The sequence below is a fragment of the Dermacentor silvarum genome, chromosome 2 (assembly GCF_013339745.2).
Source record: "Dermacentor silvarum isolate Dsil-2018 chromosome 2, BIME_Dsil_1.4, whole genome shotgun sequence".
Taxonomy (NCBI): Eukaryota; Metazoa; Arthropoda; class Arachnida; order Ixodida; family Ixodidae; genus Dermacentor; species Dermacentor silvarum.
Genome location: NC_051155.1, coordinates 191,027,966 through 191,053,875, shown reverse-complemented (window position 1 = coordinate 191,053,875; position 25,910 = coordinate 191,027,966). Strand labels below are relative to the sequence as shown.

The 25,910-nt window shown below is 46.1% G+C and overlaps 1 protein-coding gene across 4 annotated transcripts in view; it reads right to left on the bottom strand.

Moving 5' to 3' along the window:
• The window catches only part of LOC119442339 (adenylate cyclase type 5-like), a 347,702-nt gene that overhangs the window by 80,312 nt on the left and 241,480 nt on the right, over positions 1–25,910 (bottom strand). For all 4 annotated transcript variants that reach the window (XM_049662064.1, XM_037707182.2, XM_037707185.2 and 1 more), the window contains one exon: positions 8,830–8,951. In XM_049662064.1, the coding sequence (XP_049518021.1) occupies positions 8,830–8,951 (122 nt within the window). The remainder of the gene's footprint in view (positions 1–8,829; positions 8,952–25,910) is intronic.

Sequence of the window (25,910 nt, the reverse complement as noted above, 5' to 3'; positions counted from 1 at the left end):
TTGGCAAAAGAAAGAAAGAAAGAAAGAAAGAAAACTGCTGAAAAACTTACCCTGACGGCAAAACTCAAACCAGCGAAATATAATGCAAATACACTAACTAAACGTCCACGAGTTCATTCAGAGACGTCACGCAATGCGGGCGACCCCATCTTGTGCCTTCATCAAAATTTCACATAGGCAAAATTTGGTGAATTGACGACAGCGTCGCCATATCTCCGTGACATCACGCCTTGCAGTTCGTCTACCAAAATACCAGTATCAGCTGGGAACCGCCAAATGTGGTATGTCCTCTATTATGCAAATGACAAAGAGAGTTTGCTTTCAGTGCGCGATTGAAATGAACGGCTGAAAGTAATCGCTATGACGGGAACCCTGCTACACCGGTATGCGTGTCCGCGAAACCAATACACCTAAAAAGCTTGCGCAAATAAATATTCGACCAGCGTTGCCTCTAGTGAAGGTGAACAGCGCAAACGCAACACCGTCGGAAAAGCGACGCGTTCCTTTTGCACTGTTCACGTTCGGCATGGATTACCAACTAGCCCAGTCAGTCACCTTGCTAAGTTGTCTGTTGATTCTGGATACTTCTTTCTGTCGTTCTTCGTTTATTTTTTTTTCGTTTAGTGTGTTAATTAGGTGAGACTGTCTTGCTGTTGAAAAATCCACGAGAAAAGAAACATCTACGAAATCAATAAGTGAGCTGTCGTCATACTGTATCCTACGTTATACCAGTACTTACGTAATTACAGCAGCTGTTCATTTGCGATAGCGAACGCATCGTTAGTGAAACACGGCCGACCAATGGCAGCCCGAGTTCTTCCAAAAGAAGGATACACTATCTTAATTTCGTTTCACACAAGTATCATTTAGTAAGAGGAACACGGTCGAAAAAAAAATTCCATAAGTAGAACCTATGTGGAAGGAACGTTCTCGAGCATAGGCTCTTCCTTAGGTGGAGCTTCTTACCTCTGTTATATATGCACAATTCTTGACAAAGTCCCACGTAGGTTCCGCTAGGTAAGTCGAACATATATGCAAATATATGCTCCACTCAATGGATGTGAAATATATACTTCACTTACTTAATGTGGAACAAGAATGATGATTGTTGGAGTTTATTGGCACAAGGGCCAGATGTGGCCAAAGAGCGTCAAGGCGATGATAATGGCTTGTCAGTGGTATGCATAGTGACTTATAAGGTGTGAATAAAACAGATGTGGCATGGCTGTAAAGGGGCCTAAAAATAGTCACTGTAAAGTGTGTAAAATCTATAGGTAATAAGATTATGGCAATAGGTAATGAAGTGTGCTATAGACACGAGAGATGCATTGTGAAAGACTGATGGTATACTAAAATATGTCAGAGGCGAAAGTTTTCAAAAAGCACTTCTGCCTTAACAGAGCCCTTGAAGTGCCAAGAGCCTGGAGACATGTGCTATACTGAACTACTATCACAGCGGAATCCTCTAGAGAGAGAATGCGCTACGAAATTATTGGACTATTAACATGCAAGACCACATCGTTCAAGAAGCCTAGGACAGCTTTAGTGCTAAAAAGCGGCTCTTCACCAAGAAACACAGCAGGATGGAGAGGAATACAATAGCGGTATGCTAGAGGAAAATGTTTCTTTCTCTCTCTTTCGGCTTCCCGACACTCCAGCAGGACGTGGAGGACGGTCAGCCTCTCTTCACATCTACCACAGGTTGGTGGTTCATCACCAGTCAGCAAAAACTGTGGGTGCCAAATGTATGTCCTATTCTGAGCCGACAGAATAGGACATCAGTTCGTCGTGTTTTTGTTACGGGGGGCCAGAAACCTAACTGTGGTTTAACCAAGTGAAATTTATTATTTGTTTCAGCGTCCCACAAGTGTCGCCAGTGGCTTCGCAGTTTCTTTCACAAGAAAGGTTTCAAGTCTGTTGCAGGAACAGCTACTGTATGATTAGTAGCGTGCGATGTAGCTGATGTGGCCATTTGGTCTGCTCACACATTACCGTCAATGCCTCTATGGCCCGGCACCCAGCATATAAATAATGACATGCTGGTTTGATATATACGCTCTGCATAGAGTGGAATAGAGCTCCATGTGTACAGGATTTTTGTGTTTGCAGAGTGAATGTGGAACAAGAATAACACTGTAAAACCGGGCAACCAATGAGATGCAGCTCAGCACCACAGCACGAGCAACCCAGCAGAACTTCGACAGCGACGACTTAGACAAAGAGTCGAATAAAAATAAAGTGCTTTATTTTCCTGCCTGTATCATTCTCTCACAAACATTGCTGCATGTGCATGCATGTATGCAAGCGTGCACGTTGAGCTTTCGTTGCTCATTCCGCATCGTTAGATTACGAAAGGGCCGAGTAACTGGGCCTAACTCGAACACCTGAAGTGGAAACCGGCTGGCTTTTCTCTTCTTGAAGAAATAAACCATGCACGGTTCTCCGAAGCCAGTGTTCGATGTTTCGCAGCACTCGTAGGAGCAGAAAGAAAAGGTAACAGTCGGTGCGTAAAAAGAAGAAAAAAGAAAGCGAGAAAACTTGCTTTTCGCACCCGCTGGAAATACAACGGAGTGACTAGGCCTGTGGAACGCCTCCTCCTTAAAAGTCGCTCCTACGGACAAGGCTCCCGCATAAGGCCGGTGAAAGGCCGCGCGCTGCAGGAGGACGCCTAAGCGGCGCCGTTAACGTCACGAGCAGCAGTTGCCCGTTGTGTTTCGAAATGCGACGGCGCTAGTGCATGTGCCAGTAATGGCAAATCTGAGTCCAACTATCTGCATATACACATAACAACACTGAGGGAGAAAGATTTGCAGGTGCACAGTCTATCGGCCAACACTGCAAGCGATTGGCAGCACTCTCCCAGCACCTTTTAAAGCTCCAAGAAAAAAAAAAAAAAAAAAAAACAGATCCATGCCTGGTTAACCTCCTTGCCGTTTATTCTCTCTCGCTTTCCATGAATCCAGAAAGAATGCCGTTTCAAAATGCTGTTAGCAATTTGCCACTGCTATAAGGAGTCGTTAAGCCTTATGGACTTAACTAGGAAGGAAGGAAAATAAGAGGCGAAAGGCAGAGAGGTTAACCAGGTTAAGTGTCCGGTTGGCTACTCTGCACGGGGGGATGGGGTAAGGGCAGAAAAGATTAGAAAACAAGAGAAGATTAAAAAGAAGAAAAAGAAAACAAAAAAGAACAAAAAAAAAAGACAACACATCAGTCCGCACCATTCTATAGTTTTTCTATAAGTCCTGTTTCTTTTAAAAAGCGTACTAGCGCTTTTAAAGCAGTTCGTTCCGACGTCGGCTGGGACCAGGGACCAAGAATTCTGGCTTCCGTAAGGGGACGGCTGTCTATCTTGTCGAGCGTGGTTCTGAGGACTTTCCTTTGTGCACTAAAACGACGACAATCACACAGAAGATGTGATATATCGTCTCCTTGCACCCGCAAGTTTCACAATCTGGACTTGTGGCCATTCCGATCAGGTAGGAGTATGCGTTGGTGAAAGCTACTCCAAGTCTTAGGCGACAAATGAGAGTTATGGACTTAACTAGATGCATAACGGGGGCATGCAGGCAAAAACATTAACGCCGGCAGACCTGCGTGACATTGCAGAATTTCGGCGAAGCTGTAGTCCGGCGAAGCACAGTTCGAGACACGGAGGCCGTAGCGCCCGAACACTTTTTCCTACAAAAAGGTGTTTTTTCTTTCTTTATTTCTTTCTTCTCTTTTTTGTTGAACTTTTTCGCAGCCCTTTTGCAGCCTCCTCACTGCTTCCGCCAACAGCGCTGAGTCTAAATAAACAGCTCACCGGCATCGGCAGCATTGAAAGCGAGCTCGTTCACATTTACACGCCCAAAATAACACTTCCAAACTTATAAAGATGTTGTCAGGTACCTTTCCAAAGAGAGCTCCTTGCATCGTTATAACGCCACCTGGACTGTTGTGAGCCCACGTAAACACCTACTCAAAGGTAGTGACATACTCACGCGCAAAAGTCCAGATCGCATTTGCTCCCGCACCCCCCCGATGGAAGACGGTGTACTATACGCATCCAGAGTTTCAGGCCAAAATGTCGAGCCGTTTGCTCACAGCCATAAATATAAACATTGAATGCACTGCTCGAAGGGGCGTTCTAAAGGCTCCGACGGCATTTTAGGATTCTGCTACCGCTCATCTACAACATTGAAAACCTTATTCCAGCATGTTTGTCCTAAATGCACACTTTATTACTACGAAGCTTCATTTTGATACGTCAAGTGATTAATAAAGAGCCAACGTTTTAGTTTCCCGGCAAGCATTGAAACGAAGAACTCCGATTAGCTCAAATTGACGATTTTCTTGCGGCGCCCCCAAATTCCCACAATTCTCAATTTCAATCCTGAATATATAACTCGATGTCTAGTCGGAAAGTACTTCTCGACCAGGACGTCATCGAATCACTGACCAGACGATATGCCAATGAACTTAGTTCAACTACGACAGGCGTTTGGCCAACCACTAATACGAACTTAAGCTTAATGTATTGAGCCTTTTAGCTTATATATAGGGAGCAAGGCTTCCATGAGGTGGTGGAAACGTCTAACCCCTTTGACCACATAAGTTTTGTCGACGGTCAGTTTTCCTGTTCCTAATATACGCATCTTATTTATTTGTAACATTTAACGAAAGAGCGTCGTGTGTGTCATAGTGCATTTGTATTAGTGAATATCCCGCTGTTGACATGGCCAGTCCTGTCAGCAACAAAGACATAAGTGACGACGAGAAAGATTTTCTCTGTTCTTTGTTTTATATTCGGGTCATGACCTTAATGTACTTTTTAGTGCTCAATTTCTGCAGGAGACAGTGACGTATTTCTTACATATATGGATGTGCCTTGTTCGCGCATTTTGATGTGTTAGCACACGGTCGCTAGTCTATAAGTCATAAAAAATCACCGCATATCCACGACGTGAATGATGATGAGTGGGCGAAGCACCGGGGGATCATTCGGTTAAACCAGAGCTACGGACGAAAGAGAAAGAGAGCGCGCGTCGGGAACGAACGCTCTTGTGCACCGCAGCGCCCCTAGCTACGGACGAGAGAGAGAGAGCGCGCGTCGGGAATCAACGCCCTTGTAGGGATGCACCGCAGCGTCCCTAGCTACGGATGAGAGAGAGAGAGAGAGAGCGCGTCGGGAACGAGAGAGAAAGAGAAACGAACGCATTTGGGTAAACCAGAGCTACGGACGAGAAAGAGTGCGCGCGTCGGGAACGAACGCTCTTGTGCACCGCAGCGCCCCTAGCTACGGACGAGAGAGAGAGAGAGAGCGCGCGTCGGGAACGAACGCCCTAGCTACGGACAAGAGAGAGAGAGAGAGCGCGTCGGGAATGAACGCCCTTGTAGGGATGCACCGCAGCGCCCCTAGCTACGGATGAGAGAGAGAGAGAGAGAGCGGAACGAACGCCCTTGTTCACCGCAGCGCCCCTAGCTATGGGCGAGAGAGAGCGCGCGTCGGGAACGAGAGAGAAAGAGAAACGAACGCATTCGGGTAAACCAGAGCGACAGACGAGAAAGAGAGCGCGCGTCGGGAACGAACGCTCTTGTGCACCGCAGCGCCCCTAGCTACGGACAAGAGAAAGAGAGCGCATCGGGCACGATAGAGAAAAAGAAACGAACGGCATTGTTCACCGCAGCGCCCCTAGCTACGGACGAGAGAGAGAGCGCGCGTCGGGAACGAGATAGAAAGAGAAAGAGAGCACAGCTGCGCCTCTAGCGGGAGCGGCGAGTACTAGTGTGGTTACGACGGCACGACGAGGGACAAGGCTCGTCCCTAAGGAGCTTCGCCCCTAAAAATGTTTCGGGTCCAGGCGCCTATGTCACTATTTTTTGCATGCTTAAGTGTCCGCGATGAGTTTCTACATGTGCGGTGCTGCTTTTCTTAATTTTTTCGAAAAACCATCTTCACTTAGTTCGACCCTTCTTGATCTGTGCGTAGTGTTTATCACACATAAGTATTTAGAATAGCTGACTGTGCAGCATACACCTTCGTAACTCTTCATCATTTAACCATCACCACCACCACCACCAACAACAACAAAGACGACCAACAATACAAAAGCGAACTTATGGTGAAGACAGCCTAAGCACACGTTCCTAATGAAAAATAAGCAATACTCTGCAAGTTGTTAGCCAATCGTGCAATTCGCATGCGACAAAATTGAAAAAAAAAAGCACAGCATATCCACGAAGTGAATGATGATGAGTGGGCGAAGCACCGGGGGATCATTCGGGTAAACCACAGCTACGGACGAGAGATAAAGAGAGCGCGCGTCGGGAACGAGAAAGAAAATTACACCATCTTCCCGTAGGGGAACCCTGAGTAGTATGCGAAGCAGCCATGGGGTCGACTCAAGGTAGTTTTATCAGCTGTATAAACTTGGACATGCAGCAGCACCAGCAACGCGCAGAACTGTTGTCGACGCCGTCGGCGTTTTGCCCGCATTCGCCCCGAACGCGCGCAAAGTGGAACCGGAACCGGAAGTGGAAGCGGAACCGGAACGCCATCTAGTGAACACTTCATAAAACTACAGGTGGCTACGGACACACAACGCCATCTATTGAGCAATTCATAAACTAGAGGTGGCTACATACAACTACTACTACTACTACTACTACTACTACTACTACTACTACTACTACTACTACTACTACTACTACTACTACTACTACTACAGAGGAGGGAACGACCCACACCCTAAGGAGCTTCGCCCCTAAAAGAAAAGAAAGTGTGGGGCTCTTGACACAAAGAGAGAGAGAGATAGAAAAAATATAGACGAAATTCAGAGAGTCACAAGCTTCGTTGCTCTGCTGCGATCGCGAGCCGGTGCAGCTTATATGCCGTTCATTCCGAGTTCATGGAGTCGACAATACTTTTTTGCCAACGATGCGAGTAAGTATCGTCATTTTAAGAAACTAGAAAGGTCTCGAAAGGTCTGACCCACAACTCGCATAAGTGTCAAATTAATCCCAAATGCATAATTTGAATAAGCTAGATTTGATGTAAGTAGCGCTCAGAAAACGAAGGCAAAGGGAGAGAGAGAGAGGCGTGGACACACGCAGCGCTGTCTACACCAAGCCATGCGGTACCAGCTCACCGGACCACGCTACGATCGAAGAAACCAGTCAGACAAACATGTGACTAAATGAGCTCTCGCTAGTGCCAGAAATTTAGAGAACGGTGCCGCTAATCGGCCATGGAATCAGATTTCTCAACATCTCCACGGCTGCGCAGAGGTCGACTCTCAGCAAACGGTGTACTTTGCTCCTTTTCTTTGTTTTCTTCTTCTTTTTTTGTCGTTGTTCCGCTAGCAAAAATAAGTTACATATATAACCTCGATTCGATCGCAGTGGCAGCTCCGAACGGCACTGGCTGTGTCGATAGCCGTACAAGAAAGGCCTTGCATCGGTCTATGCAACGCGCATTTGAATATCGCCGCACAATTACTAATTTAAATCTTACTAAACGCGTTGCTTTGTACTTTCCATTTGAATTATGAAGTTTGAACGCGCCGTTTTGACAAGAACGCGTTGCACTGGAGAGAGAGAGAGAGAGAGAGAGAGAGAGAGGAGAGAGAGAGGCAGGGAGGTTAGCCGAAAGATAGATATCCAGTTTGCTACCCTGCGCTGGGGAAGGGGTAAGGGGAGACACAAAGATAAAGCAAAATGCACTGGATCTGCTGTGCCAGTCAGTATACGGGGTGATCATTTTTTAGTTTTCCGGAAAAAATTTTAAAAGCGCATGTGGCAGAATAGCATAATTCTTGTAGTAGTATTCGAAGAGACGGACATTACTAGCACGAGAAATCGAAACACATATAAAACGAATTACCGAAACTTCACTAATTCACTTCTTAATTAGTTGATTTACGGCACATATATTGCAATTTACGAATTGTAGCCGGTGAGCTTGCAAGACGTATCCACTTGAAATGAATTCTCAGGATTACACCAGTTTCGAGTTACTATTTCCCAATTTGTGGGACGAATTAAATAGGCGTTTCAGTTACTTTTGCACTTCAATGCATAACAGAGCGTTTTGTTTAAAAAAAGAAAGTAAGTGGCACAACAGTGCCTTTTTAAGCGAGTTTGATGCACATATCTCGAAACGGGTGTCATTCTGGAAATCTATTCCAAGGGGATAGGCCTTGCAAACTCACTGGCTACAATTCGTAAATTGACATATGTGTCGTAAAGTAATTAATGAAGAAGTTAATTAGTCCATTTTATTGATTAATTGAATATGTGTTTCGATTTCTCATGAAAGTAATATCCACCTCTCTGAATAATCCAGCTCAAGCTGTTATCTACAAGAGGTGATTTTTTTAATGTTCCGTAAAACTTGTTCCGTAAAACGCGCACATGGCGGTATACCGGGAAGGAACCACTGCTCTCGGCAATTTCGGCGCACACTATTTCGTACGTTTTCGCCTGTATAGTGAAAAAAAAAAGAAAAGAATAATAGAAACAATCAGTTCAAATCGCGTTCGAAAATAGCTCTTCGGCGTGCCGCCCGCGTTACCACGACGTCAAATTTTCGATATGCTTTCTTCAACTACTGATGCGGAACCCGCTCGTCCATTGTTGTGACGTGCCCGGCGGGCCGCCTCGCTGCCGTCCCACAGAGAAAAAGCTTTTGTGCTAGAGCAAACAAGCAAGACGAACAGCGTGCGTCGAATGTTGAGGACACAATGGCAGTTCTCGTTGCTAAGCGAGCGTGAAGACGAAAAGAGAGAGAGAGAGAAAAAAAAAGCAACAGAAAGAAGGAACAAACATGGTGTGTAGGACAAATGTACGCACCTGACGTTCTCGTGTCGGTGGATGTAGATCTTGTGAAACATGGAGTCCTGTGGCTTTTTCGCGATGTCCGCTTTCATCTCCATCGCGACGTGACGTGGAAGAACGGAGAGCAAGAGTTGCTCCTGGAAGAGAGAGAAAGAGAGGAAATGTGAAGCGAAACAAAGACGTCAAACGAACTCGACAGGAAAAGATTTGGCTCCGCAGCGATGGAAAACATTATAATATATAGGCTACAGCGCCATAACTAGTAATGCTTCTCGAACAGCTAGGAGAGAGAGAGATAATACCAAATCGAAATGACACAGTATATCGCTTCTTACGATTGTCGTTGAGCCAGGCCGCACCCATTAGCCGCTTTGTCAGGTTTGGCACGTCAGCACTTAATGAACTCAGTCCCACGGGCCCCGTATTCTCAAGTAGTTTGTATGCTCAATCAATTGCCGAAAGCAGTGTGACAGCCCCATTCGTCGTAGCGAACATGGTATTAGCACGACTGCCAGATGGCAAACAGCTTTTACGAACTGAAGTCTCCGCGCGCTGAGTCACACTATTGCGGGTAGGTCTCAAGATGCTGAATTTGCGAGCGACGCGAGTACGCGAAACAAAGTTGTGCGGATGATCTACAGTCACTGTCTTCGTTTAGGTTGGAATCAAATCACAGGAAAGGGCCAGCCAAGTCACCGTCGGAATCTCCGCTGAGAGATCAAGTTAGACAAACGATACAAAAGAAAAGCGTTCATTTTTTGTTTTTCTTTCATCCCCTCAGTTCATTCGCCTAGCTCATGCGGGACAGCTTTGAAGGGAATGAGCCCTCAGTACGAAACACGACTGACAGCGCGACTTCCTTCGATCGACGGTACGTGACTTCATTCCTAGGAGCTCGAACCTAGTTTGAAGCTCTATCTAAACCTTCGGATTCTAGTTCGCGCAGCCCGAGACTATTAATGTCCCAGAAACGGCTGAAGAAGCCTCGGCTACAGAGAATTTAGGCTGAGTTTCATCTTCAGTTGTAAACCACCCCTCGAACACAGGAGGACCAACCGGAAACTTAAGCGCATCTGTCGCTGTCTCCGATCGATAAAATGTAAAAATCGACCCTGATGGCTCGTCTTTCACGTGGGGTTTAACTGGAAATTGGCGACTGTCTCAGCCGTGGAGCTAACAGTGAGGTTGTTCAGTGTTCTGCAGCATTTGTTTTGATGATTCAACGCTGGTAGCAGATAGAGAATGGAGCGGAAAAATCTGAAAGTATAATTTTCGATGGCCGAAACGAGTTCTAAGCGCTTTGCATTACGTGTTCTGCTGACACTCAGGCAATTGGAGAGAACTTGAAATAGAAAGCTGAATGTGTTTTGTCTTTTCTCGTACCGTGCCAGCTTTTCCTTGTTAGAGAAATAGCTATTACCAACTCACAAAGCAAGCTACAATTGAGAGAAAGGGATCTGTCCTTTGAAAAGCAGAGAGGTTTGCCGGCGCATACGTTAGTCAGCGTAGCTCTGCGCGGCTGGGGGAAGAGTAGGCAACAGAAAACGAAAGTAGGCAAAATATACAAAAAATTCAGCGCTTCTCATTTTGAATGTACTCTTCCGGCAATCTGCTTACTATTAGGAGTACGATGGATGACGTTTCGAGCCGGTTTGTTGCGCGCATGTGATGTCTCCTTGTGAAATACGCAATTAATTTATCAGACCAGTCTTAGTCTTAGTTTAGCGTATGTAACATCTTTGGTGGGCGCAAGCTAGTTACAAATTAACGATGCGCATGCGTAAAGCGTTACGGCAACGTGAGGTTCTAGCGTGGGACGCTCCCTGTTTTAAAAATGAGCGGGCGTTCACAGTCCAGGCCACACACACACCACACACACACACACACACACACACACACCACACACAACACACACACACACACACACACACACACACACCACACACACACACGCACGCACGCACGCACGCACGCACGCACGCACGCACGCACGCACGCACGCACGCACGCACGCACGCACGCACGCACGCACGCACGCACGCACGCACGCACGCACGCACACACACACCACACACACACACACACACACACACACACACACACCACACACACACCACACACACACACACACACACACACACACACACACACACACACACACCACACACACACACACACACACACACACACACACACACACACACACACACACACACACACACACACACACACACACACACACACACACACACACACACACACACGTTTCTTCGAACAAATTAGTTGCGTACGGAGCGCCTTCGCGTGCTCGTTGCGTACACATCAACAACAGATGCTAAACTAGACTGCACATTGAACACAGGGCCGCCTTATTAAAACGATTCTATTCCAGCGCTATTCCTTCTCGTGATTCGTGAGTGGTCGGTGCGGCGATCCGCCCACGTTATCACAGGGATCGGAAGCCCGTGAAGGGTGGCTGATAAGAAATTAATAAAATCGAGCAAAAGGGATCATTAATACGGGTGTGCGAATACCGAATAGTAGGTTTTGAATTGAATATCGAATCGAATGAAGAAAAGAATATTGGAAAATGTTTCCCGAAATTTAATTCTTGAAAATTGTGGGATGGAAAATACAGTGCCACACATGCTTGGGAGACTCTTAGCATGGCATAACAAGAATGTAGCAAGCTATCAGTAACTTAGGTAGATAGAAATTGAGGTATACAGTATGCTGTACTCTTATTAAAGGGAACACCAAATTAGTATACCAGCACTGATTACAGCTCAGTTCCATACCATAGTATAAGAAGGTTTGGAAAATATTTTTTATCACTAGAATTCCTGTTGAGTTGAATACAATCGAATTATTCGAACTTTCACTATTCGATTTGATTCTGTAATATTCGAGTATTCGCAAACACTAATCATTACATTATACTGACTCAGGACTCATGTTCTGCAATGATTGTTCTAATTTTTCATTATCTCTGCCCTTTTGGATTTGCTAGCGCGAAGCGTGCACGCCCTCGTTATCACCACGGTGTAAGTCACTCGCCGCGACAAACAGTAAGAAATGGAAAGAATGATGTGATAAGAACACTTATGACATACGGTTCGAGTTCAACATTCGCTCGGCATCGAAATTACAACTATGAGTGAAGTTTCACTACCGTCTTCCTACAGTGCTCGCGCAGCAAAGCTGGGAATTGTGCCATGGTTAGCAAAGGCTGTCAGTGTATAGCGTAAAAAAGACGAAGCACGAACCACAATAACGCTCGTGTGTCTCTCCGTTCTTTTGCTTGCGCTCCGACCTTTTTGCGCTTCAGTTAAGTGTAGTCTTCGGCCTGGCTACACAAAACAATGCATCCATAATACGCCATCGGTACGTGACGTAGTAATGACAGTTTAATGGGAAATTGTCACCGAAGAGTACGCACAATGTCAGCAGACGCGCTGCACAGTTGCAGTGAGCATTATAAAAGGTCTTAGAAAGCAGTAAACACTTTTTGTGGTATGGTGACAGCCACAGTAATGTTGGCTCACGTGCAGAGCACGTGGATTTAAAGCGCTGAAACAGAACATTCTGGCGTTCTTTCCTGTGGTCGCAACAGAAGAGAAGGCAGTTGGCGTACCCACAAATGAAGCACAGAGGTTTGATGGTTGTAATTGAAGCGGTTGTCGATAAATCGATTCATCGAAAAAGAAGTTGTCGACTAATGCTCCCTCGCTCTACGACTGCTAGCGCCCTTGTTAGCACGCTTGGCAGAAGGGTTCGAACTCCGGAGAAGAACAATGTTTACAGCGAAGCTGTTAGTGCGACTTATAGAAGCAATAGAAAACGTTTGTGTGTGTTTTCAGAGAGTCCTTGGAGAACTGGGTTATTCAACGAGTTTCTATTTAGAAGAAATGGGTTGCAGGTTATGGGTAATGTGCGTATAAATATTGCAGCGAGTGGGTTATTATTGGGGCTAAACGAAAATTTGCAAACGCTCGTTCTTTGCCTGTTTAGAGGCGTTACATGAAACGCTTACAAAGTTTAGCCGCTGCTCTGGGAGAACCAAAGGGGTCAGCAATTATAGTACAATTGGAGATAATGGGGGCCACATTATAAATGATGCGTTTAGGTAGAAATTGAAGTGTGCAGGTTCATTAAAAGCTTAAAAATTACTTAAATGCTCATTTTCTAAACGATTACTAAATACACGTACGCGGTAATGTGCAGGCAAAGTTTAAAAAGTGCCAGTTAATCGGAGGCTTTAGAAATTCCTTAAGCAAGTTCCCGAGAGCGTTATATACGGCAGTTATGCGTAATGTTTTCTAGTGTCATACATGAACTATACGTGACATCGAAATCACATTCGGTAGAACTGAGGACCATGTTAAGGGTGATGTGTGGAGAAAGTTGAGTATCTCTGGCTTAATTATGAGCGTCGCAAGTAACTGCTGAGTACATGTGCATGTCCCTATTTTCATGTGTTCCGCGAGGCACGTAAAATGTTTTCCCGGTGTTCTCGGTAACCTGAAGGAGGCACCTTGTTTATATTCGGTCATAATAAGGGGCGTGTTATTGTGGGTGATGCGTAGGAAAGGTTATGTGGGCTAATTACGGTCTTTACAGTATTTTATTCACGCAAGCACTCCAGAGCGTTATATGTGTGCATTACTAATGGCGTATAAATTATTCAGCTGTCCTTGGAGCACTAAACTACCACCAAAATCAAATTTGGAGAAATTGAAGGGGGGGGGGGGGGGGGCTTTATGCGGAAGTTAAATAGGTGTGAGTATAAAATGCGGCCTTCGCTAAATATTTCTTGAGCAGTGCTCGAGAGCGTTATATATGCGCGCAACATTTTAAAGTGTGTATTTTAATTAGAGTCAACTGAAATTTTTAATGCAACTGCTCAAAAGAAACAGCTTCGCTGGAAATATAGCTGTGATTGTGCAAGGTCGCACCAGTCTGCTGCCTTTTTTTCTCAACGGCCGATCTTTCTGTCCAAGGAAGCCGCATGTATTTCTTCTGCAGCGTCTTGCGATTATTTTAAGGTGAATGGCAACCTTTCTTTTCGTTTGCATAATGCGTGAAAAAAAATACCAGACTATACCAATACACGAACGACGGCAAAGCTTACATAACGGTATTAGGCACCGAAAAAACTACGTTTTTACGTGCCAAAACCACTATCTGATTACGAGGCACGCAGTAGTGGGGGACTCCGCTAACGTGCCTCCAATACAGGCATTTTTTAACGCGATAGCGTTAAAGGCCCCGAGTCGCAGAAAATCCGGGGTCGGCGTCGGTGTCGGCGTAAGCGTCGGCGTCTGGCGGAAATAATCATGTCGAATCACATCATCCCGAACCACCCCGACCGGGCGGGCCCTTCGCGTGGCGCAAGGCGTTACTGAACAAAAATTGAATTTCTCAAAGTAAAATCAGTCAGAAAAATCGTAAAGTACGACTTAACCACAACCTACAGACGCGATAGCGTCGGATTTTAATTTGAATATACGAGAAAAAAGCCTGATAAGCAGCTAGGGATCTTTGAATGTTATCGCGTTCCATTCTTAAAGGCAAAGCTTAAGCGTCCTCCAATTATGATGGTGTGTCGCTGTACTTTGGTTCTAGGCAACATTGAGGGGAATGTTGAAAACCAAGCCTTTCTAAGTTTTGATCGGGCCCCATGTCGCAGAAAATATGGTGTCGGCGTCGGCGTCAACGACGTCCAATAACGCGATCGCATTCCACTCCTAAAGGCGAAGCTTAAGCGCACTCCAAGTTTATTGCGTTTCGCCCCCATCGAAATGCTCCCGCCGCGGCCGGGACTATAGGCACCGAATGTCTGACACATTATTCATTTTCCTCGATAAACATCATCCGTCCAGGTCCCGCTAAATTTAACGTCATACAATTCTATATTCTCACAGAGCACCACTCGCACTCGCCGGGACTTTGTTTGAGTGCACAGAAAGCTAAATTAGATTAGAACGTTTCGTAGCGCGAGATTCATCTCGTGTTCCGTGTTCGTGACTGCCAAGAGTGCCGGGGAATTCCCGTCTTCCCAACCTCCATCCCGTCTTCCCGCACCCAAGCAGAGACCAAGGAGCCAACCTTTCTTAGATGAAATTTATTATTTAATGTACTTTCTTTATGATCAGATGTGATATTTAAAATGTGATATTCGGACGTGATTTAGACTACTGCATGTAGTGATGCTGGTTATACACAGCGCGAGAAGAAACACGGGGACGAATAGTAGACACGGACAAGCGCTGACTTCCAATTGATTATTTTATTGACAGACATGCTTTATATATGCATGTACAGGAACAGATAGAAACAAAATGAAATATTTCCACTGACAAGGGAAAAAAAAGCAGAAACCGAAGGAACACCAAGAGAAAAACTAACAATCACGGTGGCCTGCTGCGCATGCCCACACATCCCAAGAATCTGAGTTCCTTGTCAGATAGGGTAACCGACGGTTTACTCACACACCCGCTTCTTTCGCTGACCATCTGAGCTACCTCGCTGATTAAACGTTCTTGCTCATCCCTCAACACACAGATAACTGTGGTGCGCTCGAACTCCGGGGTATGTGTTGTGTGGGTATGTCGCGCAGTAGGCCACCGCGATTATTAGTTTTTCTCTTGGCGCTCTTTCGATTTCGTTTTTTTTTTGTTTCCCTAATTGTCAGTGGAATTACTTCTTTTTCTTTGCATCTGTTCCTGGACATGCGTATATAAAACATATCTGTCAATAAAATAATCAGTTGGAAGCCGGCGCTTGTCCGCGTCTGCTATTCGTCCCCGTGTTTCTTCTCGCGCTGTGTATTACCAGTATGAATAACCAACTGGTCCAGTCAGCCACCTTAATATAGTTGTGCCCCAAGTTAATTCGCACTAAAGCTCGCCCCTTTCCCTACACCACTGCAGGTAGTAGTTTTGCTCACAGTGATAAGTTCAACAAGGTGAATATGGCGATTTGCCCTAAGCCGGTTATACGAAACCACAGCTAACGAAAGAAAAATCTGCACATCAAAGATAGGAATAAACTTATAATTACTCATTTTGCAAATGTAAAAAAAGAAAAAAAAAGAAACAGAAGCAAACAAAGGAAACCTACATAGTAGACTACATTACTTGACTTGCCTGATCTCGCACATCGTCGTAAAATTTGCTGTATTTGTCTCTTTTATAAGGCTTACAATTTTACTCCTGTTCCACGTGACTATTTTTTATTACCAACGTTGGACATTTCCTCTCGAAACGGCCACCAATCACGAGTTATGTACTTCACTTGTGGTTGAAAAGAACTCTGGCGATATGCTTAAGCAGAACAATAGACGCCACTCGTGAGTCGGCCTACCCGTGCTTAGGTAGGTAGCCATTCAAGCATCTGTAGCCGAACTTACCACAATGGACTCCGAGACCGGGCTACTGGGGACAAATTCTGAATTCATTGCTTTTGAATAACTATCTGACATTATACAGACATATTCGCTAATAATATGATAGTCATTAACGAGCGGTTTCGGCAGTCACACGGTAACCATCAACCGTCCTCCAGCGTTTGTTCTTTAATTAAGACCTCTTGCAGCATGCGAAATGCCTTGCTAACATGGACGCTTAGCAACACGAGCACGACACGAGCATGATACTATGCGTTCGGAGCAAGGGACGTGTGAGAGGCTCATGCAATTGCTAATGCTTCCTTTGATATCGTTGGTACACAGTGAGGAAGTGTTCTATCCTTGGTTTGCTTGATATGGAGAGTGACACTTCACCACCAGGGAGCGCCACCTTCATAAACGAAGACGACACGGACTACACTCGCGGACAGCTTTCGGTGGCAGTGTAGGAAAAGTTACAGGTACTGCGCGAAGTAGTCCGGCAGAGTTTGACAACGCCTTCTGTTTTTATTGCTATAGCAATTATATGGACACTCCTGGCGATTTTTCGCAGTCGGCGTCGCCGGCCCCGTGACGTTCCGGATATACTTATATGCAAATATGCTATATTTTTACCTATGCCGTATATCCAAGGTAGTTACTATACTATTCAACCGCGAAAGTTACTCAAACCATGCCCTTGTTCTTATTGAATTATTCCTCACAATTTTAGTGAATCGCAGCGCTCACGCAAAAGTCGTGAACACTTTCAATCGTAGCTTATATCTTTTATCCTAAATATTGTGACTATTAAAAAAGTGCGAAAGAACATTAGTGCTCCCAATCTGAAATTTATGCAATTTCCCTGGCGCCGCCCTTTACGGGCAGCGCAGTGGCGCCTGTGTAACAACTGTGCGATGCCATTACAGACCACGTTACAGACCCTAGCTAACACGGCGTGTTGAAGATTTCAAGGGTGCCAGAAATTTTGGCGCTTCCGCGTACGTCGCATTCACGTATGGTCCCATCCGAGTATAGTTAGAATAATATCCGAAGATTTCAAGCGCAACGGTAAACCATTACTAACGCTGTCAGGGCTTGGCCCGTGGGACGAAACTGTCAATTTTCTGGAACCCATACTGAATTAGCGTATCTTCCACGTGAAATGGTTTCACATTTGCCCAAACGCGGAAGAGAAAAGAAGAAAAATAGGTGAAACTTAAAACACTCAGTGGTGTACTTTGCCTTACTTTTTTTCCTGTAAATAAGATGCTGTTTAAGTTTTCTCTTCCTCAGCTTAAACTAACGCTAATGAGAATGTGGGACTCTTTTCACTTGTGCGCGCTTTGCCTCCGTAGCTTTCCTTTCATTGCCACAGAAAGTTACCCTCCGAGCATTTCTTTGAATGATGTTCCTTCTCTTCATCTTCTTTCCTACTGTCTTGGATTTTGCATCAAATTCTTAGCTTCGCGGTACTACCTGCCGGGCTGTACCTGTTAGGAATACAGCTCCTTTGATGTCACCTTGTTTTTAGTCACTGTTATCACTGGGGCTGCATTTCATGTTCCTAGAAGGTTGCATGCACGATTTAATGCGAGTGTCGGCTATAAAAACTAAGTTGGCTGGGCGTGCTACTTAAGGTCAGACTCCTGTACATGATATGTAGACAAACATAGTCCAAACTATCATTCGAGGGCGGGGCTTCATGTGATTTAGTTTGTTGTGCAGAGACTCGGAAGCTACTCCAATTAACTTTCGACTTTCGGTTCTTGCGGCAAGCAGGAATTAATCAGACCCTGCAGGATTCATTAAAGTTCCCGCGTATATATTCGTTCTAGGAGCAAGTAGACTCACTTCTTTCTTTTTCTTGAACGCGTTTGTGCTTTTATGAAACTATTTTCATTTATCTACGACATAAAAAACGTTCCGTACTTTTTCCACTATTTCGTTTTCTTATCATCGATATTTCACCAAAAATCATGCACAGTAGTATGCCAGGCTTACGGATTGAAGCCTCTTTGTCTCAAGTCCGCCGCTCTGCGAGCTGAGAAAGAAAGAGATCAACATCCAGTGACTATATGCGACTATATATGTTCCTTATCGAACAAGACGTCAACTTATGATAGTATCGTGAGGTAGCAAGAGCGAGCGAAGAGAGAGAGAGAGAGGCTTCGAGAGAAAAAGAGAGAAAGATAATATTGCTGTACCGAACTGACCAAACTTAATGAGCGGATCGTGGTGAGCAGCGCATGCGCGGCCGTATTGAAGTCGCTGGTGCGTGCACATACTGGCATAATGAGCCCGGTTTCTTTGTCGCGCATTGCAAAAGAGGGACAACAATACAAAAAAAAAAAAAAAAGGAGAAAAAGATATACCCGGAGGATGTCTCATACCACGGATGGACGAGCTCCGCAAGCTCTAACCACACTGTCCGCCCGTTGTGCAAGATCCCCAGGGAAGAGAAAGGGGGCGAACCGGACGCCCTTTATTGATACCATATAGAACCGTGGCGCGAAAAAAAAAAGAAAAAAAAAAGCGTTGCGGAGACTGACTGCATGTCCTTTCTCTTATGAGACAGACGTTCGGCGAAGGCATCGCCTGGAACGGCGACGTTGATAAGCTTGAATTCCCGTCGACGTGTCGCGATGGTGGCGGCCGTAGATTAGTCGCGTCCACTCCCTCCGACAGTGGCACACGTCTGAGAGAGATTGCATGGCGCATATATGAAGCCGACACCGATCACTGCAGTGCTCTCGCGCATACGTTATACTTGGTCTCGCGAGAAAAACTGTGCAGTGGAACTAAAGCTGCAAGTGGAATTATCGAGGGAGTTTTCGAAGACTTGAGATTTTCAAGAGTTCCCGAACGCAAAAAAAACAACAACAAACAAACCAACAAACAAAAACAAAAAAAACAAAAAAAAAAACAACGAAAGCAGATGTTCGAGGGAGCGCCGTTAAAAAAGCTGGTGAAGTTTGCGTGGCGCCAGAATAGTGATAAGGCAAGACAGTTCCAACATGGGGCCCCATGTGACGTGTATGTTCTTTATGATGATGATTTTGTTGATGATTTGTTCACGTATGAGCATGTATAAAGTTCACTTGAACTTTACAAAATAAACAGGTGGAGGCTGGTGGCACAGTGTATGCGTCGTATACGTTTTGACTGCCTGTTTATTCGCCAACCAGCATTCTCTTGTCAAATGACAGCATCCAGTCAGTGGACGGAAGTTATGCGTGCGTATCACGCGCGCTGGCCCGACTTTAGCACGCGTCTTTAATTGGCTTGCGACGACGCTATTCGTGCGTCGCTCGACTGTCGCGATTGGCCCAGTGCACGCGTGTTCGGATCTGCAACGAAAACGTTCCTGTTTTCGGCCAACTTTGCGAGCGCCCACAAGAACGCAGCGCTTTCGTCACGCTGTATGTTTTTGGCCGACAAATCGAGTGTGCGCTTCATGCGCATGCGCGCGCGTGCATTCGGAGAACGTCGCCCGCCAGTCTGCCTCAGGCATGCCATGCGACAAGCGACAGAGTGTGAGAGAGGGAAAAAGTACAAGAACAAAAACAAAACAACAATCAACAGAAAAGAGCAATAAATTAACGTTGGCGGTGCTAAGAAAAGAAACGCAAGAAGCTCGCTCTGCATCGTCCTTGGCCCTATTGGCTTCCTCGTAGGGTCTCGTCGTTGTCCGACAGAGCGAAAGGAATGGGACCGCCGGCGAGCACCCGCGGAACATCCTCATTGCCCGACATGTCCGTGCTCGATAGGCCTGCGGAGACGATTGCGTGCCGGGTGCCTCTGCAAGCACATTGCCGCAGCAGCGGCTTCAAACATGCAAGCCGTCGCATATGCGTGGCGATCGACGCGCTGGCGAAACACGATGGCCACTCGCGAAAGCGAAGACGACGACGGGGGGAGGAGGCCTAAGATAACGGCGGATATGTCTCCTGCCAGTCCCGCCGCGTGACCACTCGGCCGTTGAGCAACATATATGCAGCTCGCCAGCTCGCGCACACCACGAAGTAGTACAAATGTCCATTGGGGGCAACGTGGTGCGCATACTTACTATGCACCCCCCAAGGCTGGATTGAAGCGCGAATAATTTACATGAACAAAAGCAAGCACTATAGCTACTTCGTCGTGGTGAGCCAAGCTTGCCGTAGCTTTGGTCGTGATTAATGTTCGACGCGAAGGGCGGTGTAGTGTCCGAAGCACGTTCGGCAACTGGCCCGCGGATCGATGTTAAACGAATAGCAGGCTCCAGTTTGAGGAATAAAGAAGTATGCTCGTGTTTCTCTTGCCCGTCTTGCGTCTCGTACGACGGCAATAAACTCGTAGATTGCGCATCACATAGCACGCATTCTCTGCCAAAAGTACTTACTATCAATCGTCCTATAGAAAACGCCAAAGCGTGCGTTCAGACGCGACCGTCTATAGGCAGCTACATCGTACCGCGTGCAAACGCACTAATCCACCCAATCAATAGGCTAAGTGTAAAAGTCGTCAGAACACTGCGCAACTATCTGTTTAGTTCTGAGCGCGGACATTTATATACAATACCGAGAGGTTTACTTTTTTTCTTGTGTGCGTGCGTGCCTGCTAAGCCTAGAAAAGAGCAAAAACGCATGGCAAGGCCGTCGGCATCTGAGCCCTTTTGCCATCGCTGGCAAACGATTACCCTCTGTTTCGCCATACATAGCTTTTTTTAAAGATGTTTTTATGTGGAAAGGTCATTCTGATTGCCCTTCTTTTGCTTTCTCTCCCCTTTCTTAAGAATCTTTTTTCCCCCTCTCTATCAACTTCGATTTCAAATCTGCCGTCGGCACAGCGCCAGGACGAAGCAACGTGTGTTTACAAAACGAACACACAGGCGTTTCCGGCTTCACCTAATTCCAGCCAGGTGCTCCTTAATTAGTGCCTGGTGTGAGGATAATGCGGACGCGAGGACTTTCAACGGCACCGATCACAATCGAACAAAGCGACTGAATTCGGCTCCCTGGTTAACGCACTCCCGTTATCGCTCAGGAACGTTAATCCCTCACCGTGCTCTACTTTCCCTTCTTTCCTGCCTTTTTTGCCACATTGGTGTTCGTTCGGCAAAACACGGGAACGAGTTCGAAAAGCCGCTGTCTCGCAATAAAGTTTGTAAATCGCAGAAAAATCTGCCTATTGCTTTCTTGTTTGTCGCTCTTCGCCAGCGCACAAAACGCCACGGATAGTCCCGAACCGAGCCAATACGTTTCTTTTACCATTTCTTGGCAGAATATGGCTGCTGCTTCATACAAAATCGGCAATCGATCGCTTACTGAAGACGCACTACCGTGGCCGGATTGTAAATTCTATCAGCACTAAGTGGAATGGCTGACTGCCCCGCATGTGATGTCTGGCGGCTGCGAGGAGAACACAGACCACCTATAGTGCTACTTTCCTCGATTCGACATACAAAGACAATCAATGTACAATGAACTGCGACGGCTGGACGATCGTCCACTGATCGTACAAACACTGCTGGGACACCGTCCTCACCGATCATCGGACCAGTAGGCAGTGAGCTTTTTGAAAACGAGTGGCTTGTGCGAGCGCCTTTGTGACTGCGTGGTGCTGTCCGCGCACGTGCACACATTCACGACTTTCTCTCTTCTTTATATTCCTCTTTTCCCCTTCCATTAGCGTAGAGCAGCTAACCAGACGCTTTCCTAACCTAACCATTCCTAACCTTGTTTGTCTCCTCTTCCCTTTGTCCCAGCGCAGAGAAGAAAACTAGAGCAGTCAACCTCAGGGCGCCATTCCTGCCTCTTCACAAATGAACATTTACCTGTTTCTCTCGACAGAAGAGAAATGGGGTAATCAACTAGCTAAGGAGCACCTTTAAAAGACACAATTTAGAAACCGCGTCCTTTAAAAAAAATTAACGAGCCAGCAAATTTAGAGAAACACTCTACCGAAAACAAAACCACGAAACCATCTATGTGCACATGCCTGTCTGTTCTAAAAAGACAAAATTTTTTCCCGACAATGCACCAGAAGGCCTACCAACACAATTATCTTCCCGCGCCACTGCGCGCAGCCTCAGCGCTAGTGCGAGTACATTCGTCCCTATATGTCTAGTCACCACGCGGGTACACCCGAACTCCTGCTTCCTCCCACAGCCACGGCAATACATAGCCGAGAACCCTTCTCTCCCATTTCTTACATTGTTACAATGTTCGCGCAGGCGTTCATTCAAGCACCTGCCTCTTTGCATCAGTGTAACATGCACCGCAAGAGAGAGGTATTCTGTAGCCACCGCACATGCATTCGTGCAATTACGATCACGTTTGTAAGCAAACCCACTTGACAAACTCTCTCGTAGCATATCGCAGTGGCATAATAATAATGTAGATGCTAAAATGCTTTTCTCCTCTCCTTCTGCTTCTCATTTTGTTTGCTCCTGTGCTGCACACTTCCATGTTGTCACCCACAGTTCTTTGTGTTGTCACGCTACAAGGTAATCATTAAAAATTAAATTAAATACTGGGTTTTAATGTGCCAAAACCGCGATATGATTATGAGGCACGCCGTAGTGTAGGACTCCGGATTAATGTCGACCACCTGGGGTTCTTTAACGTGCACCAAATGCACGGTACACGGGCGTCACATTCACGGTACACGGGCGTTTTTGCATTTCACCCTCATGGAAATGCGGCCGCCGCGGCCGGAATTCGATCCCGCGGCTTCGGGCTTAGCACCGCAACGCCACAGCTACTACGCCAGCACGGCGGGTAGCTTAATCATCGTGTGTAAACGAAATAAAATGAATGAACGCAGTATAGTAGGTATATATCGAGCTGTATAAGACTCAATTATCGTCACCATGCATGCATGCCCGATTGCATGCATGGTGATTCTCATATTCTTGTCAAGACATTGATTTAAGGTCAGTCGTTATGCCATTGCGGTCCGTCGCACTTTTGTCAATCCTTGCATACTGAACCTTTTTCATGGGGGCGCACGGTGCCTGAAGAATTGTTGCGAAATGCATTGTCACATGCGCTCCCGAGACGTTACCGTGTGCGGCAGCTAGCCAAGATTACGTAAAAATAAAAGCGCGTAATCGAAGCTTCCTATTTCTGCTAAACCGCGCAATGAGCGTGAAACGGAACGTGATGGGCGTAACGTAGATAGAAAAAAAAGCTGAAAAAACAAACGGTATGGATTAGAGGGCAAACGAGGGTAGCTGTAGTCCAGGGGAGAATTAAAGAAGAGAGAGAGTGAGACAAGAAGGAAAGGCAGGGAGGTTAACCAAGGCCTCCCCGGTTGGCTACCCTACACGTGGGGAAGGGAGAAGGAAATATAAGAAGGAGATAAGGATAAGAAGGATAGTCATTGTGCAGACACTCGAAGATGAAAGTTCACTCATGCATATGTTCACTCATGGTGAATGTTCAATCTCAAGCGCTCATCTAGTCCGGTTGTCTTCAAAAGCGCATCCTGTTGCATACCAGGGGTCTTCGGTCACGGTCCTCGATTCCTACAGCTTTCGAGAACGGTCTGTCGTCCAAGCGGCTAAGACTCGTGCGCAGAACATCTCGTTGAGAGTTGTAGGGTGGACAATGGCACAGAATGTGCTGTATGGTCGCACGCCGTCCGCAAGAGTTGCATATGGTGTTGGCCTTTCGTATGAGGAATAAGAGTTCGTGAATGCGACATCCAACCATAGGCGGCATACTAAAGATGCTTCACGACGGGAGAATGCGGGTGGCAGGCCAATTAGCATGTAAGTGTCCAATCAATGTAATCTAGACTTTGTAAAATCCGGCGAATTCCAATGACGAAGTTTAATGCTACACGCAAGTGAGTAAAGTTGCCGCGCTGCATCGGTTCTAGACCACGGTAATGGTACGCACTGCTCTTGCCGGTGAGCCGAGCGTGCTGTTTCATCTGCCCTGTCGTTGCCGGAAACTCTGCAGTGGCTCGGCAGCCACTGGAATACGATATCATGGCCATTCGAGAAAGCTTGGTGGTGTGTACGCCTAATTCTGTATACCATCTACTCATGAGTGTCATGACGCAAGGTAAACTGTAGCGTTTGTAGGGTGGCTTTGGAATCACAAAATACTGCTCATTGATTAGATGGCTGTTAAATGACATGAAGTACAGCATCTTGAAAATCCGCAAGTTCCGCTGCTGTCGATGCAAAACGTGTACAAACTTTAGCTGTATAGAGACGGAGCCCGATGGGACAATCACAGCTCTGGTAGAACTGTTGGAACTGGTAGAACCGTCCGTGTAGTTATTACGCGGTCTAAATAGAACTCATTTGTGAGAAAAAGAGGCAGCCGCTTCAAGGCTAGCGATGACATTTTTGGCCATGCCAGGAACTGAGAGGCACAGGTAAAGTTGCCGAAGACACCACAACGCTGATGTCGAGCGCTTCGCAGGCTTGAAGCCAGCTGGTAGTGAGTCTCGGTGACTGGCCACAACACTGGAGTATATAGCCTGTGACCTCCGCGCTGACAAACAAGTTAAGCGGTGCGAAGGCGTCCGAAAGATGTCGCATGTGCGCTCTGAGGGACTCAACGGTTACGTATGTCGTTACCGGGTGCTCCCGTTCAATAAAAATTGTTGCAGCTGTCGAAACACATCGCGGAAGGTCAGTTTTTTTTTATTTTTACATACTGCAGCCCTGTTAGGGCTATGGCAGGAGTGGGGAATTATACAGTTGTAGAGCGTACAGAAATTGCAAATGTAAGCAGCACGAGAACAAAAAAAAAAAAAAAACAGTTCATGCTCTGAGCACTTGGGCTTGTGTGCTCTCTTGTATGATCCCTCTCTTGCACGTGTTGGATAAGGCTGGAAGTCGGTAACGCAGAAATCCGAGAAAAATTGCTTTCTGTATAGCTGCAACACAGCGCACACAGATGGCCACCATAATTTACCTGCGATGAACCTCAACAGATGATCGATACAAGTAAGCTGTTTTCCAAAGAATCGACATGGGGACGCCAGGTTAGATCACGATCAACAATGACGCCTAACTATCTGTGGGTCTTTTTGCACTCAACTGACCGAACATCGACGTACACGGGGTATAAAGTCATCGGTTTGCGCGTAAATGCGCCAACTAACGATGTGCGCATAGTAGTATCAGTAGTATAGGAAGAAGCGAAGTTGGACAGAGCGGATAACCGGTAGCCTACTAGGGTCACATAACGGTTAACATAAGGAAAGGAAACGCACTCGAAGAATCAGGTGGTAAAAGAAAACACAAGAGCACCGCCTGCCACTCTCTCGGCTTCTTTTTCTGTGCAGCTCTGCACAGCTGCAGTCTTATTTTATGCACAGGGGACATGAGACTCTCCATCAAATCTGAAGAGAGCCTTGTTGCTAGAGCCGCAGTGCCACCTCTCTCTTGCTTCTTAACCTATCTCCCATTCCGCAGACAGGCCACGAACTATCCTACTTGATGTAAAACAATTCATTCATTTCATTCTCTCTTCTTTCTTGAAATAATCCTTTTAATTGACTTAGTGAAAACACAATATGTTACGTTTTATTCGCGTTTTGCTTCAGAAAATATCTGCTTGGTTACATTTATTGTTAGATTTCACGTGGAACTACCAACATTATGATTATACGAGACACAAAAGCCTGTATAAAAGCGGGAGTAACCGCGGTGGCATGTTTCAGTGCACTTGGCCAGCACGCAGTGGACCCGGAGGAACGA